Here is a 16906-nt window from a genome sequence, read left to right as displayed (position 1 = left end):
CCCCGCAATGAACGTATGAGACCTGGGTTTCTGTTCTGATCGAAGGCAGAATTCTTGTTAGAACCAGACAACAGGAGGCCGTAGTGGGACAGTACTTTAGACTCTGCAGAGCAGTGTAAACCATTTGTACATACAAAACTTTAGTCTGCAATAACAAATTTGTGTGCCTTTTTTTTTTTTCAGAATCAAAACACTAGGTGGGAAGAGCTTAATTTTAAAAGTTCTGAACTCTACTTTTATATCACTGATTCCCAAAAGAATTTTAAGCTAATAAAGAAAAGTTCCACAGTTTCTTTTTTTTAATATATGTTTTTTTCTTATTCCTTCATTTATGGCCTCATTGGGTCTTTGTTGCCGTGCTTGGGCTTTCTCCAGTTGGCGGCGAGCAGGGGCTACTCTTCGTTGTAGTGCGCAAGCTTCTCATTGTGGTGGCTTCTCGTTGCAGAGCACGGGCTGTAGACGCGAGGGCTTCAGTAGTTGTGGCTCGCAGGCTCTAGAGCACAGGTTCAGCAGCCGTGGCGCGTGGGCTTAGTTGCTCCGCGGCATGTGGGATCCTCACGGACCAGGGCTCGAACCCGTGTCCCCTGCATTGGCAGGCAGATTCTTAACCACTGCGCCACCAGGGAAGTCCCACAATTTCTTAAAAAGGCACTCTTCCCATCCTTTTCTTCCTGCTTTCAATTTTTTAAGGGCTCTTTCTCCTTTGCTTCCCTAGGAATACAAACTAAGAGACCCTTTCAGATCTTCCATTCCTTGATTTCAGTGCTATTAAGAAGAGTGTAGGGACTCCCCTGGCAGTCCAGTGGTTAGGACTCCGTGCGTCCACTGCAGGGGGCAGGGTTGGGTCCCTGGTCGGGGAACTGAGACCCCGCATGCTGTGCAGCACTACCCCCCCAAAAGAGAACAAAACGGTGAACTACAAGGTGAATGTAAACAGTTCCTTTAAAAGTTTTGGCTTATTTATAATGTGTAGGTAGGCAGGAAACATGTTCTTTTGAGAAAAACTTGAAATACACGCACCTGGAAATTTTATTTGGGATAGCACTATAATACTCCCTTAGGCACCTTAATTCCTGAAAATATTTTTGCTAACTAAAACTTCCAGGATCTACCAGAAAAGACGCTGAAGTAACGTTTTGCCTCTGTAAAGGGCTGTTGACACGTGTCCTTTGTTATATATAATAGAGCAACACTTAGAACTCCTAAACAACCCGCAGCTTCAATTTAGGAAGGTGAAACATTTCTAAAACATGCAGAGTCACGTGCTAAGTGCACAAGTCATTGTTCTAAAGGAATTTTGTAAGTGAATGCACTGCAGAAGTATTAGTGCATGCCTTCCTTTTCCAGATTGTACGAAAGGCTCTATCAACCCAATCTGTAGGAGTGCTGGTCTGGTCCGCAGCGACAAATGCAAGACAAAATGTAACGGTCGTGCAGGTGTCGGCCTGAAATTCACGCTGAGCTGATAAGGGAGAGGACGGGGCCGTTACACGTCCGATTGTGGTCACTCTGGCCTTCGTTTCTTAGTCTGTGAAATCCGAGGACTGAACTGCATGGCTTGACAGACCCCTTCCCGCTCAGCATCCAGATTCTAAAATCGGAAATTTGGAGGAAGATATTCAGGGTCAAAAGTATTAACAGCATGTTAAAGAGCACATTAAAGAATCTGAGAGAAAAAGATTAGGAAATCAACTGCGTTTGCAGTTATGAGATCCACAGATTATGGGGATTTGGGGAATTTGTAGCTTTTAAATACCTTCCCCTCCTCAGCCCCTACTGGGTAGGAAAGAAATTTTGTTTTCAGAGAAGTTACCTAAACTTTGTTTTCAGAGAAGTTACCTAAACTTGATAAATAACATTCTATTTAAACTCCTTACTTTTCAAGAATGTCATTGATAATAGAATTAAGGTTAATTTAGGCTCCTTGAAGGAGGCAGCAGAAAGATGAAATTACTCTTGGAAGCAGGTTGGTGTTGTGTAGCCAGAGGAAACCCCTTTGTGGGAGCTGGAGAGGTCTAACCCGCACAGGGCTTTGTGGGAGCTGTGCCTGATGGGTCTCCCCTCCTGAAGGTGGGCTTCGGGCTTGAGTATAGCGTGGAAGCCTTGTCCGTCATTCCAGAGGACGGATGGATGGATGTACAAGTGTATATGTATTAAACACAGTGCACCTGGGCACTTGTAGCCTCTGGGAAGGAGGAGACTTTTCACGTGGGATAATGCTATATCACAGTCTTGAGTGCAAACATTTAAAACACTCAGCCGCTGGAAATGCAGTAACCGCAATGGAGGGTTACAACTATGCCGTCAGAAAGGAAACTCTACTTCTAATCCACCAGAGCAGACACACTTGGAGAGTTAGATCTGGGGGCCGAGTGGCAGGGGCCTGGGACCGCGTGTTCCCCTCCCCATCGTTCTGATCCAGGAGACACGTTGCCCAGCTCTCTTCTGCCCTGTCGTGAGGTATCTTTTGTGGGAAGAGTCCTGTATCCTAAAGCAAACTTGGATCATTAGTCACAGTGAGATCGATTGATCGGACACTGAGGGTGAGGGTCAGCGCTGTGCTGTGTTGACAGTGGTGAACTTTGGTCGGGGTAGTTAGCAGCCCGCTTTATCTCTTACGTACTTGCCGCCAGCTATGTAGACTAAAACTTATCTAGTCCTTCTGATTTATCCCACGTAAATAATTCAGGCTCCGGATTTTGACTTTGTCTTGGTTTTTGTCCCCGTTCTTTAAAAACTGAGGTATAACTTACATACAATAATATTCATGGATCTAAGTGTGCAGTTCAGTGAATTTTGATAGTTGTATACATCATGTAATTTCTGGCTTTTGAATGAGAAAAATAATCGTTTTAAAAAGTGAAGCTGAGCTTGGAGTCGTGGTGCTGGGGCGTCTGTGAAGGCTGAAGTGCTCTAGACACACTTCTCACGAACTTCAGCTGAACCTCCGCCAACCACCCTGACCCAGCCTTAGACCATCTGTTCGGCCGCGGATCCTCTGCTGTTCACCGTTAATGCAGCTATTTGTCCTGTCCTGTGTTTCAATGTAAATAGAGTCAGTGTTCATACTATTTCTCCACGTTCTAATCTATACTCTCCCTTATTACATCCTCGTGTCACATACTTAAAGTGACCGCGTCGTGCTTGGCCTCGCTGGCTGCCTGTCCTCAGCCATGTGTGCCGTTTTGAACATGCTTGGCAGATTTTTAGTGAGTCACAGGACAGAAAGGAACCTCAGCATCAGCAACCTTTTCTATCACTCTGATGGGTCTAAGCTAATGGGCTCTATTTTTGTCCGGATCCGCCCAGAGAAGACCATGTCCTGCCTTCCTGGGCTTGTAAATTCTTAAATGGTGCCTGGTCTCTCTCTCTCTCTCTCTTTTTTTCAATATTTTATTAAATCCAGTTTGCTTTGCTGTATTATTCTTGGCTTACCTTTTATACTGTGGTGAAATACGTTCCCAAAACAAAATACGTTTAATAAAAAATTTTCTACGGCATTTACGTTGCTCTTTTCAAACCACTTTCAAATGTATGAATAGTAGTGGGCCACGCTGTACTATCCTTTCAGATTTGGCAAATAAGGACTGTTCGTAGCATCCAGTTTTCCCTTTTTGCTTCTATACCACTTGAATTTCCTCTTTTAAGATATGGAGTATTTTTACCTGGATTTCAGCCTTTTTCAAGTATATGTATCTTTCCCCTTGAATGAGGTGGTATGCCAGAGCTTAATCCTTCTGAGAGAAAGAAGATTAGGGTTAGGTAAACCTTAAATTAGGAAATGCAGCTACTTGGAAAAATAGTTACGTGTCAGAGTTAGTGGTAAATCAGAGCATGTTAAATTAAGGTGTAAAGAGAGAAAAGAGATAATACAAATTAATAAAATGGTTTCTATCCCTATTTTTAGTCTCGCAGATTAAGCGATAGACCGTCTCATCATTTCACATCTTACATCTGTCCTGGTAGAACATTGAATTTTCTGTAAGAAGCTCTTAAATTTGCTTTATATAGTGTTTTACACTTTTCAGAGTTTTTTCCCTACTTTTCTGTATACTTTTCAGGGCTTTCACCACGACACACCACATAAATCTCGCATCAACTCTTATCAAATAGACGGGACAAGAGAAAAATTTCCAACTTAAAGATGAAAAACTGGGGCCCACAGTGCTCCTGAGGGGTGTTTTCAAGGTTATATGGCAAGGTAGTTCTATTAATTTTGCAAATTCAAGAAAAACAAAGGGTAAATTAATTAAAACCTTACTAGCATTAGTTAAGTCTCCTACAGTTCCAAGGTCTGTGAATGAATTTTGGAAGCATTTATCATACTTCGGTGTCATCTTCCTCGCATCCCTACATCACATAGATTCTAAGAGAAAGTTCTCAAGTAATGCTTGGGCCCAACCAAGAAGAAAATAAGTTCTGGGTTTTGGGTAGTTTTGAGCCATAGCTCTTGTCTTCAGTTGTTTGCTTGCTTACATTTTCTGTAATGTGCAGGAGAGTGTAGTGGAAAAGAGCAAGGGCTGCTTGTTGGGAATCCAACTACCTGGGAGCTTTTTTACTTTGGGCAAATTACTAAACTCCCGTAGATCCTTGATTACCTAATACCTAAAATAAGACTTTACTACTTCCGATTTGTAAGAATTGGACGCAATATATGTAAAGCCTTAGTTTTCTTCTGGTAGGCTCTGAATCAAATGCCCCTAACAGATGTAAAAAGGAGTTTTTAACCCCACCTTCTTTTCTGTTCCTCCTGTTTATCCCATGTTTAAATGCTGATTGCAGTGGTGTCCGGTGTGTAGCAACAGTGAACCCTCTTCTCCTTCATATTTTCCTTTTAAGAGAGTTAGTTATTAATCATTTGACTTTCTTCATTTGTATAACTTAGAACAGTGTGTCAGTGAGAATTGGGGGATATTTTAAAGCTGACATAGATGTCATTGTTTGGTCTCTCTCCCCCCCCGCCACCCCTTCACAGAGGATCTTCAAATGCTTCCTTAAAGGAGGACGAGTACAAGGAGCCTCTGCTTTTCCATTCTGGAGACCACTACCCCTTATCTGATGGGGACTGGTCCCCCTTAGACACGTAAGTATTTTTGAAATTTCTCCATTTCTTAAAGGAAGGATATACTGATAGCTTTTCTGTTACTCGACTTGATGATATTTCCACGTCTCTCACACAGAAGAGGAACTGAATGTGTGCTTTTAACACAGATATAGACCTTTCCTCTCAATAATTATTTTGTTCCTAAACTTGATCTGACTTATTCTCAGAGTTGGCCAGTGTAGACCTGTATCATCAGCATAGAATTTGACCCTCTACAATTCTTTTTCGTGTCAACTACTAACTGTAACTGTGGTTAATACTGTGAAGAAACGTGCAGTCACACTTTGTGTTCAAATCCAGTTTCTCTCTGTATTATGTTAACCCATCTTGACATGCATTTTCTCTGCTATAAATTACCTTTCTCATTGATTTCTTGTGAGAATCAAGTGGGATAATACATATTATTGAGGACCCGGGAAGTCCACAATAAATGCTAGTTGGCATTGTTTTTGTTATTATTAAAGAGCTCAAGTGGAAAGGTAGCCTTTATATCTGCGGGTGAAATTGATATATTCAAACATATTTCTTTTCATCTCTTGAGCTTGGCAAGAATGAGGTTCCTGACTTATTAAGAGTCATCACATTTCTTTGTCCTGTGTTTGCAGCCCCTACACCCCGGCGGTGTGTCCTAAGAGCGACTCAGAGCTGGAGGTGAAACCCACCGGGAGCCTGCTCAGATCCGAGTCCCACATGGAGTGGACGTGGGGAGGGTTCCCGGAGTCCACCAAGGTAGAGGGTTCGCCGGCCTGCGGAGTTGAGGATGAGGTCACAGGAACATAAGTGGTGGTGGTGCCCTCGTGTGGTCGCATAAGCGAAGCCGAGTTAACATCTCTGATAACGTTTGTGCTATATTTATAGCGGAAGGAATCCAACATTATTTTGTGTGTTCCTATTTCATAAATAATGTTGATTGTTAACATTTTAATCAGGAAAATTTTTTAAGTTCCTAAAGGAAACTAAAATTTCCACTGAAATTTTAAAATAGGAAATTGATTACGAAAGCTTTTTTGCCAGCTCAGGGTGAAAGAAGGAAGAATTGGAAAGATGCATTTCCTGAGAGGGGAAAAAAAAAATGTTTAGACCCTCTATTTTTTTTTAAATACACATTTTGCTTATTTATGTGATCGCATTGAGATTTGACTGCCCACGGTAACAAACTGCCCACAACGTTTGTTACGTTGTTAACAAACACCTTTGACAGTAGTTTAATTTCTAAACAATTCGCCTGTTTCAGGTCAGCAAAAGAGAGAGATCTAGGACAGCTATGATTACTCCATCAGAAAATACCCATTTTCGGGTAATTCCCAGCGAGGACAACCTCCTAAGTGAAGTTGAGAAGGATGCTTCCATGGGGGAGACGGTCTGTACCATCGTGAAGCCCAAGCCCCGGGCCCCAGGGAAGCAGAGGAGTGGAGCAGCCCTGGCATCGGGGCCTCGGGAGCCCCCCGAGGGGTCGGATGCCCACCACCCTCCTCCCCCGTCCTTCGCCGAGGCACCCTCAGAAGCTAAACCAGCCGCTAAAGCCGACTCGCCCTCGAAGAAAAGAGGTAATTGGTGGTTTGGTTTGGCCTCGGCTGCCCGAAATCTAGGTGGTAAATCTCTCCAGGGTTTCAGTTAATACTCGGGGGCTGCCGTTGTGTCTGTGCTCCTGACTGGGACCTGCCGCACTCAGAGGGGGCTCAGGCGCCCCTGGAGGTAACTCTGACCTCCTCCCTCTCCCGGCCGTGGCTGCTCAGGCCCCTGAGAAGCATTTACTGAAAAACTTACGAAAGCATTAAAATCAGTGAATGACTAAAGTTAACCCCTTTAATGACTAGGTGTGTCAATAACGTGACGTAGAATCCCAGACAGTTACGTTTAACAGAAAAAATTAGACTAGAGAAGTGCTCACACCTGAGACATCTGGTTAGTTGAGGCCAAGCCACTGCACTTTTGGTGCAGTAATATGGACCTTAAATAAATGCACACCAGTTACTAGTGTGTGTTCTCTTCCTTTGATTGTTGATTGGAATCCTCTAACAGTTAGAAGACAGGGTGCAGCTCCTGGCTCTGCAGCTCTCACTTTGGAAAGTAGTTGACATCCATCAGAACATTCTTACTGTTGAAAAATATAAAGTTGACATTGATACTGGTTACAGTATATCTGAACACTGGCTTTGGGCCTATTTTTAGGGAAGTAAAACCTTCCCTAAAAATATTCAATTGTCACATAGAGCCAAACACCTACTTCACTTTGCAAAACATGCCAGCACCATAAGTTAGACGATCACAAACTGACTTAATAGCCACTACAGGTATGGGCCTTCAGGGTCACTCAGAAGCAGTTCATTTAAAATAAAAGAATGTGACTGTCAGGGGTGTTCGTGGCCACATGTGCTCACCCGGCCGGTGAGGAACTAGGTACCTGCTTCTTCCTAGCTCAGCCCATCTTTTCAAATCACGTGTGCTACTCTAAGAACTGCTAAGGGGGTATCCCGTGTTCCGGTTTTAGTCCAGGGAATAATGACCCCTGTTCTCGGCACTCAAGGCAGGAATAGACTGGAGAGAGAACACCGAGTGGTGGTTTCCACCGTGGATTTGGCCTCATTCTTTTTTCCCCCAACTTTTTTTTTTTTTTTGCGGTACGCGGGCCTCTCACTGTTGTGGCCTCTCCTGTCGCGGAGCACAGGCTCCGGACGCGCAGGCTCAGCGGCCATGGCTCACGGGCCCAGCCGCTCCACGGCATGTGGGATCTTCCCGGACCGGGGCACGAACCCGCGTCCCCTGCATCGGCAGGTGGACACTCAGCCACTGCCCCACCAGGGAAGCCCTGCATTTGGTTTTTGTGTTTAACCTTTTTTGTTTAGAACAGCTCGTGTGCTTGTGCGCACACGAGCGCACACACGCACACACCCGCCACTACCACTCTTTCCCTCTCTGCACCCATGATACTGACCTTTTGAAGAGCCCAGGCTATTGTCTTGTGTACTTACTTTCTCACAGTCTGGATGTATCTGATTGTTTTTTCAAAGGGACATTCCCGTATTTCCTTAAACTGGAACTTAAGTCTTCTAACATTAAAAAAGTAAAAATAAACAAGTGAAACTAAGTTTACTAACGTATTCTATCTAAAGCAGTAATTTCAAACTATTATAGTTTTAACAAGTAATTAATGTAGACGTTATGGAGCTATTTTACATTTTTTATAGTAAGCCTTGGAAAGCTGGTATGTGTTTTTCGTTTTTTTTTTAACATCATTGTTCTTTGGATATATACAAATTAAAACCAGAATGACCAGAATAAAAATAGTAGCGCCATCATATGTTGGTGAGGAAGCAGAGGCATTGGATCATAATTTTGGGAAAATATACTAGACAAGTGAAAATTACGTTCACACAAAAACCTGTATGGTAATTTTAATAGCAGATTTATACTTAATAGTCTCAAACTAGAAATAACCCAGATGTCCTTTGAATGGTGAATGGTTAAGCAACCTGTAATAAGTGCTTCATACCATGAAATACTAAGGGAAAAAAAGGAACAAACTAGTGATAATACGCAAGAACTTGGATGAATCTGAGGAAATTATGATGAGTAAAGATAGCAAGCAAGCCAATGTGAAAAAGTTACATGTGGTATGATTCTATTTATATAACATGCTTGAAGTTACCAAGTTAGAGAAGGGAAGAACAGATTAGCGGCAGCTGGGGGTTAGCAGTGGGGTGGGGGAGGGAACAAGAGAGAAGTGGGTAGAGCTGTAAACGGTCGCAGCAGGATCTGTGTGGTGACAGTATTTTATATTGACTGTGATGGTAGACGCATGAAATGCACGTGTTGAAATAGCACAGAACTAAAGATAAACACGCACACACTTCTCACGTTTTACAGACCTCACTCAGATTAGGTCAGGTCACGTGCACAGCAGCCACGTGTGGCAGTGATGAGTGGGCAGCACAGCTCTAGAGGCGTGATTGGATTTGGGTTAAATATTCTTTATTTTTTGAATTGAAGATGCTCCCTACTGCATCTCATCATGTCCCACTATGAGATGCTAACCGTGATCCTGTGTCGAAGGCATTGACTGCCAGGTTTGCCCACGGTGAGGGGTCCTGCCCTCCACAGGCACCGAGTGAGCACCCTGTTCCCCGCAAGCCTCCCCTCGTGGCTTTAGAATGATGGCCTCTTTCTCCATGCTGGTAGTCACATCAGGTTCGGGTTCGGTCTCCTTTGTTCGTGCTGTAAATATAATAAACGTTAACCTTCAAGTGTAAACGATTTAGGGCCCAGGATTATTCACGTGAGAGCAGGTGAAAGAATGCGTGACTCAGCGCGTGTTTATTGGGCGGCTGTCAGGAGTGCGACCCTGACGCCCTCTTCCATTCGCGTGGATGATGAGAACCCACACAGGGAAAGAGGTTAGTTGACACCTTTAAAAATACAACGTAATTCCAATCATCGTCTGTTTTATTACTTGCAAACCTTTGTTTTCTTGCAGAGTTGTAAATGAAGAATAACCAAGTTCTCATCTCCAATGGTTTTTTTTTTTTTTTTTTAAACGAAAACAGGTGTCCACAAGAGAAGCCAGCACCAGGGACCTGATGATATTTACCTGGATGACCTGAAGGCGCTAGAACCTGAGGTCGCAGCTCTCTATTTCCCCAAAAGGTAGTGGATTTTATATTGAAGGGTGGGCAGCTCTGAAATATTCTCTATGTTTCTAGAGCAGAGCATTCTGTCTGAGAAAAAAGAGCATGGGGATGGTATCCTTTAGCTAATAAGTTGGATGATTGCTTCAGATTTTGGAAAATTCAGAAATTGTACATGTGTTGTTTTGACTGTAGTGATTTGAAATTAATAATTTACCTATTTATGAAAACATTTTCAATACAGTAAGAAGGTAAGGTGTACTAGTGAAGCCTACGTAAGGGCCTAACAGTGGGTGTGACTTCAGTTTAGCAACTCCTGTTCATTAGCATTTGTTTCCTTTACTATGTATTTTAAAGGTAAAATATCTTTATTCAGAGATGCTTTGCAAAGAAGGCCTCCACTCTTCACTGAGTCTCCGCTTGCAGTCCTGGGTCTGGTGGGGCCCCTTCTAGGGCCTGCGCACCCCTGGAGCTCAGCTCTCCGCAACCCCTGGCACCCCCTCCCCCTTCTCCGTGACTCTCACCTTGGAATAACACCGAGATCTCAGCAGCGATAGACTTGCACTGTTTTCCCAAGGTCACTTCCATTCTTGGGGAAATTCCATGATAATACTCCATCTATGATTATAAAAAACAATTTACTTTTCTCGTGAGAAGTATGGCTTGAATATACTGAGCCATAGTCACACATAATTAAACATTTTTAGGTAAATTATTGAAAAGCATGTCTTAAGTTTTTATTTAAAATAGAAAGATGGGATTGAACAGAAGATACTTAAATTTTTACAGATAGTTTTGGAAGATCCTTAAAACTCCTTCCTAGCTTTCTGCCCTACATTGTCTCCAAGTATACACTTCTTTTGAAGTAATAGCTGGGTTTTTAAGGTGAGAGAACTGAAAACTGGTCCTTTTTTTTTTCCAATAAGAAAGTTAAAATGTAAGCTGTCTTAAAATTATCTCTTTGTTTCCAATCTCCCAGTCCTTAATCATTTATTTACGCTGGGATTCCTAAGACAGATTTCTTAGTTTCCCTTTTAAAAAATGGGGAAGCGTGACTACTGCAGTGGGGCCTCCCTGTGCTGTTATAACTTCACCATCTGGGACTGTTGCCATTCACCAAGCCTTACCTCAGAAGCTGGTTGTTTCTAGAGACATTCATCAACACTGAGAGACAGTGAGATTATTGAAATGCTTGTAAGCATTTGTTTTATCATCGTGGCCATTGCCGTCTTGACTGAATAGCCAGTATTTGTAATTAGAGCTCAACTTTGCCCTAAATCACATCAGTCTCTTGGGTTTGGCGGCCTGTTGAGTCAGGTGGGTCCTCTGTGCTTTTAAGTGGTGGCGTCGGTGAGGGTCACACCAGCTGCTCTGACTGATAAAACTCAAGACCTTGGTGGCTTGACCACAGCAGTTGATTTCTTGCTCACGTGATGCTGTTCTAGTGCTGGTGTTTGGTGGGAGGCCTTGCACACAGGCTCAGGAGCGCAAGCTCCTTCCATCCTGAGCCTCCACCATGCCCTCCGGGGCCTCAGTGGGGAAAGGAGAGGATCACGTGGGGCAGTTTACTCAGGGGCCCAGCTTGGGGAGGACACAGCACACGCCTTCTGTCCACATGGACAGCTCAGTCATCTGATCAAGTGGCCACACGTGACTGCAGGGGGGGCCTAGCCGTGTGCCTAGGAGGTTGAAGACAAGGGTGTTTGTGTTTTACTCCAGGGGTCGGCCTGCACTGGGACCCCAGCGTAACAGCAGGTTTTGCTGCTTTAGGTGGCTTTGGCTTTTTCACCATTTCCAGTGAGGAACACATTCTGTTGATCCGATTGATCTCAGTATTGTGATATGTGTGTACATTGCTCTTAGGAGAGAGAATTCCCAAAAACCTAAAGCTTTCTTCAGAGGCTCAGATACAAAACATGATCGTGTTCGAAACTGCTTTCTATTTATGACATAGCTGTACTCTGCTGCCACCTACTGTTCAAATTTCAGATTTTTCCCTAACGGTCATATAACTTCACTGGATAGCCCATACATTCATATACTGGCTTTTTTTAAAAAAAAAAAAGTAAAAGAATTTGAAAATTCTAGAACAGTATTTCAATGTGACGTTGAAATAGAGCAGTAAACATTCATGACTAACAGACTTAACGGCGTCATTTCCTTGGTTTTTTTTTCTCTCAAACTTATGCTCCATTACAGAAAGTTTCCTTTAGGATCAGCTTCTAAAACCTTATTTAGAAAAGTGAAAATATTGAATACCCTCGACTTTGGTTCTGGCGCTCACTAGTGTAAAACAGCTTATTTCTAGTTTCTCACTACATTTTCTTTCTTGAGGTGTGTCTAGGCTCCTGAGAATTTTCACTTGGTTAATTTCTTTGTTGTATTTCGTGAAGTAACAGATGATTTAGAAAAGCCTTGTTTTTAAAAATAATACAATCTTGGACTACAGCATTTTCTACAGGATGTACATAGCACTGCAGCCTTTTCTAGGAAGTTAAGATCAAAAGGTTTTCAAACATCAGATTTTTCTTAATTACTCTGTCATTTTCATCATACGATGTAAATAAATGCTTATAACTCTTTTGCCCCTTTAAGTCAGAACTGCCACCTTTGAAAAGTTCGCATTACTGTGAATGACAGTAGTGATGTTTGTGACGTGTTCACTGTATCCAGTTAATTCCTCAGCAGTGCTGTTAGGTTATTTCAGTGTCATCTGTGATAGGATTTTCAGCACTCCCTAAGGAAAGCCGCGTCCGATGGCAGGTCAGCCTGCTCCTGTTCACAGCGCCCAGGGAGCCCTGTGGTTGGGAAGCTGGGAACGCGGGCAGCTGTGTGAAGGCCATACTTTCCTCCCGCAGCGAGTCGGAGCCCGGCTCCAGGCAGTGGCCCGAGTCCGACACGCTCTCTGGCTCCCAGTCCCCACAGTCTGTGGGCAGCGCGGCCGCCGACAGCGGCACCGAGTGCCTCTCAGACTCTGCCATGGACTTGCCCGACGTCACCCTGTCCCTCTGCGGGGGCCTCAGCGAGAACGGAGAGATTTCTAAAGGTAGGCCAGCAGTCACGCCTGCCCCACTGAGAAAGCAGCCTTGAGCCGTTGTGGGAATCCAGCTCGCGGGGTCTTGTGCAGGTAACCGGGGTCCCCCTTTGCTGTCGGACTCTTGGCCCTTCACTTAGGTACCTTGTGTTGGGGTGACGCCACAGGTAAATGGGTGGCAGATGGCACGTGTCTGGGGCCGAGGTCTTGGGCGGCCCGCCTGCTGGGCGGCCGGGGTCAGTGCAGCTCTGGCCACCTTCTCTTCTGTAAGGTTGTTGGAAGAGTAGTTGTGGGACTGGGGCCTGGCTGCCCCAAGTCTGAGACAGGAGAGGAGGGCCTGAGGCTGCCAAAATTGATTGTCTTCTGAGTAGATGGATGTTTCTGGCTAAAGGTAGAAGGGATTACTTTCTGTCTCATCTTGAGAGTTGGCGCAGGAGAGTAAAGGTGCTCAAGACAAGACAAGGGAGCTGCTTAGCGGGGCCGGTTCAGACGACTCTGCTGTGGCTTGAGCAGCCGTGTGTACGTCTGTCCCAAGTTATTTGGCCTTTCTGGTTTTCCCTCCTTTTGTAAACTGAACTCTTCTTAATGTTTTCTCAGTTTGGCTAGTGGCCCTTGATTGACTTTCCTCTAAGGAAAGATTTTCTTTTTACAACTAACATCATCCTTCATCTTCTGCATGTGGCAGGCCAGGCACCCTGAGCCTCACGTCTGTGCTTCCCTGAATCTTCTTTTTCTTAGCGTCACAGGGTGATCACTGTGCCTCTTTTCCACCTCTTAATTCTATTTGTTTGTTTTACTTTTTGCTAGAAATTAAGAGCGTGTTATTACGGCCAGTGGTTCCTTCTAGGGACAAAGTTAAATAGGTCACATTTTAATTATAATCCTCATAAGCCTTCACTTTAAAAAATATAGGTGGAGGAGGGGATATACAATTTATGTAAACTATAAAATTTATACTTAAAAAGAATATTGTTCACTTAGGTAGAGTTTGTCATTGGGGGAGGCAGAAACGGCAAGTAAAAGTAATAAATATACAGACTGCCAGGAGGAGCAACCCCAGGGAGAATTGCCTCTGTTGGCCTGCATCAGAGCACAGGGTTGCGATCAGCATACAGAAGTTCATGTGCAGTTCTCGTTTATTCTGCAAGAGCTTGGAATTTATTTCTTGACGAGACCCTACGCCAAATTCTGGTGTGTGTTTGGTTTCTTTCCTCCAAGCATTGTAAAATGTTCTGATTGTTTTTTCTAACGTAGCTTGTACTTGTGCACTTAATGCTGTAAGACCCCCACGAGTATTCCCCAGGTATGCAGTCTCTCCTGCTTAGAAGAATGAAGCTCAGTTTTCACTGGTTACGGAGTGGAGCGTGTGCACGTCTGTGCCTTCGTATCTTCCTCCCTCTCGCCACATCTGTAATCTATTTTCCTAGGAGTCCTGGTTTATCCCTTTCTCCCATTTTTCTTTTTTTTAATTTTTTTTACATCTTTATTGGAGTATAATTGCTTTACAATGGTGTGTTAGTTTCTGCTTTATAACAAAGGGAATCAGTTATACATATACATGTGTTCCCATATCTCTTCCCTCTTGCGTCTCCCTCCCTCCCACCCTCCCTATCCCACCCCTCCAGGCGGTCACAAAGCACCGAGCTGATCTCCCTGTGCTATGCGGCTGCTTCCCACTAGCTATCTACCTTACGTTTGGTAGTGTATATATGTCCATGCCTCTCTCTCTCTCGCTTTGTCACAGCTTACCCTTCCCCCTCCCCATATCCTCAAGTCCATTCTCTAGTAGGTCTGTGTCTTTATTCCTGTCTTACCCCTAGGTTCTTCATGACATTTTTTTTTCTTAAATTCTATATATGTATGTGTTAGCATACGGTATTTGTCTTTCTCTTTCTGACTTACTTCCATTTTTCTTTGTTTGTTTGTTTGGTTTTTGGTTTTTAGTTTTGTTTTATCCCATCTGCGGGAGGAGTGGTAGCAGAGGAGGAGTAGAAAAGAAGTGTTCTTTCTTGTCCTGGGGGGGAAAAACCCTCAAGTGTCTGACATTTGCTTTTGATGCATATAAAAAAGTTAGTTGGGTTTCTTGTTTGTTTGTTTTAAAGGACTTTTTAAAAATCTTATAATCCCTTCAATGTAGGTAGTATTGTGATAATCTCATATGGGTATTTATTTATGTAATCTCTAACCAAATGGATAATTATTGTTTTACACTGCAGAGAAATTTATGGAGCATATCATTACTTACCATGAATTTGCAGAAAACCCTGGACTTATAGACAATCCCAACCTTGTAATACGGATATATAACCGGTAAATACTCTTGCTTTTGTAATTATTAAATACTCTTGCAGGTTTTTTTCCCCAAGTGCTGTTTTTAACCATTACAGTCTTTCTTGCTATAAAATATGACATTTCATATAAACGAGCTAATGGGCAGTGAGTGACTCTGAAGTGAAGGTAAAGCCTCAGCTTTATTTTCAAATGAGGTGTTGAAATGCTACTCTGTTTTATATTGGGTGGGCCAAAAAGTGCCTTCAGTTTTTTAAGTAAAATTAAAGGCACATTTTTCATTTTCACCAAGAACTTTATTGAACAACGTATTCACCCTTTTGTTCCACTGCCTTCTGCCATTTTTCAGGCAACTTTGTAATTCCATCTTCCCAAAACTTTTTATCTTTTTTGAGCAAAGAACTGTTCCAGGTGCCTTTTGCAGTCTTCTAGGGAATTGAAAATTTCTTCCATTAAGAGAATTTTGTAAAGACCGAAATGAATGGAAATCCGAAGGTGCAATGTCTGGTGAATACGGCAGATGAATCAGAGCTTCCCAGACAGGCTGTAACAGTTTTTGCCTGGCCATCAAAGAAACATGCAGTCTTGTGTTATCCTGGTGGAAGATTACCCGTTTTCTGTTGATTAATTCCAGTCACTTTTTGTCAAGTGCTGCTTTCAAGTTGGTCTAATTGGGAGAGGTACTTGTTGGAATTAATCATTTGGTTTTCCGGAAGGAGCTCATAATAGAGGACTCCCTTCCATCCCCACCACATATACAACATCACCTTCTTTGGATGAAGACTGGCCTTTGGTGTGGTCGGTGGTGGTTCATTTCGCTTGCCCCACGCTCTCTTCCGTTCCACATTGTTGTACAGTATCCACTTTTCATCACCCATCACAATTTGCTTTAAAAACGGAATGTTTTCATTACATTTCAATAGAGAATCACATGCAGAAATATGGTCAAGAAGGTTTTTTCCCCTTAACTTAATGGGGAACCCAAACATCAAAGCGATTCCCATGACCAGGCTGGTGCAAATGATTTTCATACTCATATTTTGAGTATGTCAGCTATCTCCCATGTGGTATAACGTTGATTGTTCTCAATTATGGTTTTGGTTTGATTGCTGTCAACTTCAGCTGGTCTGCCCTGACTGTGGAGCATCATCCAGCGAAAATCTCCAGCACGAAACTTCACAAACCACTTTTGAAACGTTCAGTCACAGCACCTTCTCCATACACTGCACAAATCTTTGTGTGCGTTTCAGTTGCATTTTTACCTTTCTTGAAATCATAAAGCATAATATGCTGAAAATGTTGCTTTTTTCTTCCAGCTTCAGTGTTAAAATGGCTACACAAAAATTCACCAGTTTTGATGTCTTTCTTTCTTTTAAATTTATTTATTTTTGGTTGCATTGGGTCTTCGTTGCTGCGCGCAGGCTTTCTCTACTTGCGGCGAGTGGGGGCTACTCTTCGTTGTGGTGTGTGGGCTTCTCATTGCGGTGGCTTCTCTTGTTGCGGAGCACGGGCTCTAGGTGCGCAGGCTTCAGTAGTTGTGGCACGTGGGCTCAGTAGTTGTGGCTCACGAGCTCTAGAGCGCAGGTCAGTAGTTGTGGCGCACGGACTTAGTTGCTCCACAGCATGTGGGATCTTCCTGGACCGGGGATCAAACCCCTGTCCCCTGCATTGGCAGGCGGGTGCTTAACCACTGCGCCACCAGGGAAGCCCCATAAGTCTTTTTTTAAATGCATGCTGATGTGACACCTGTCACAATACAATCTAACAAAATTGTTTCAAATGAAGTTAAAGACAACTGAGTGCTACTAGAGCCATCCTACGGAAATAACCGAGCAAACCTTTTGGCCCACCCAG

At 43.4% G+C, this 16906-nt stretch overlaps 1 protein-coding gene across 3 annotated transcripts in view; it reads left to right on the top strand.

The window, feature by feature from the left end:
• The window catches only part of LPIN2 (lipin 2), an 82816-nt gene that overhangs the window by 54991 nt on the left and 10919 nt on the right, over positions 1–16906 (top strand). For 2 of the 3 annotated variants that reach the window (XR_010933119.1, XM_067699590.1), the window contains exons 5-11: positions 4976–5083; positions 5710–5833; positions 6339–6651; positions 9364–9498; positions 9649–9748; positions 12588–12775; positions 14980–15073. Coding sequence is in view for 2 of the 3 variants with exons in the window: in XM_067699590.1 (XP_067555691.1) it covers positions 4976–5083; positions 5710–5833; positions 6339–6651; positions 9364–9498; positions 9649–9748; positions 12588–12775; positions 14980–15073 (1062 nt within the window). In the remaining variant the exon portion in view is untranslated. The remainder of the gene's footprint in view (positions 1–4975; positions 5084–5709; positions 5834–6338; positions 6652–9363; positions 9499–9648; positions 9749–12587; positions 12776–14979; positions 15074–16906) is intronic. The other variant, XM_067699589.1, reaches the window with a different exon arrangement.

Source organism: Pseudorca crassidens, chromosome 12 (assembly GCF_039906515.1).
Source record: "Pseudorca crassidens isolate mPseCra1 chromosome 12, mPseCra1.hap1, whole genome shotgun sequence".
Taxonomy (NCBI): domain Eukaryota; kingdom Metazoa; phylum Chordata; class Mammalia; order Artiodactyla; family Delphinidae; genus Pseudorca; species Pseudorca crassidens.
The sequence above is the reverse complement of the archived record's forward strand: the minus strand, read 5'-3'. Positions and strand labels throughout refer to the sequence as shown.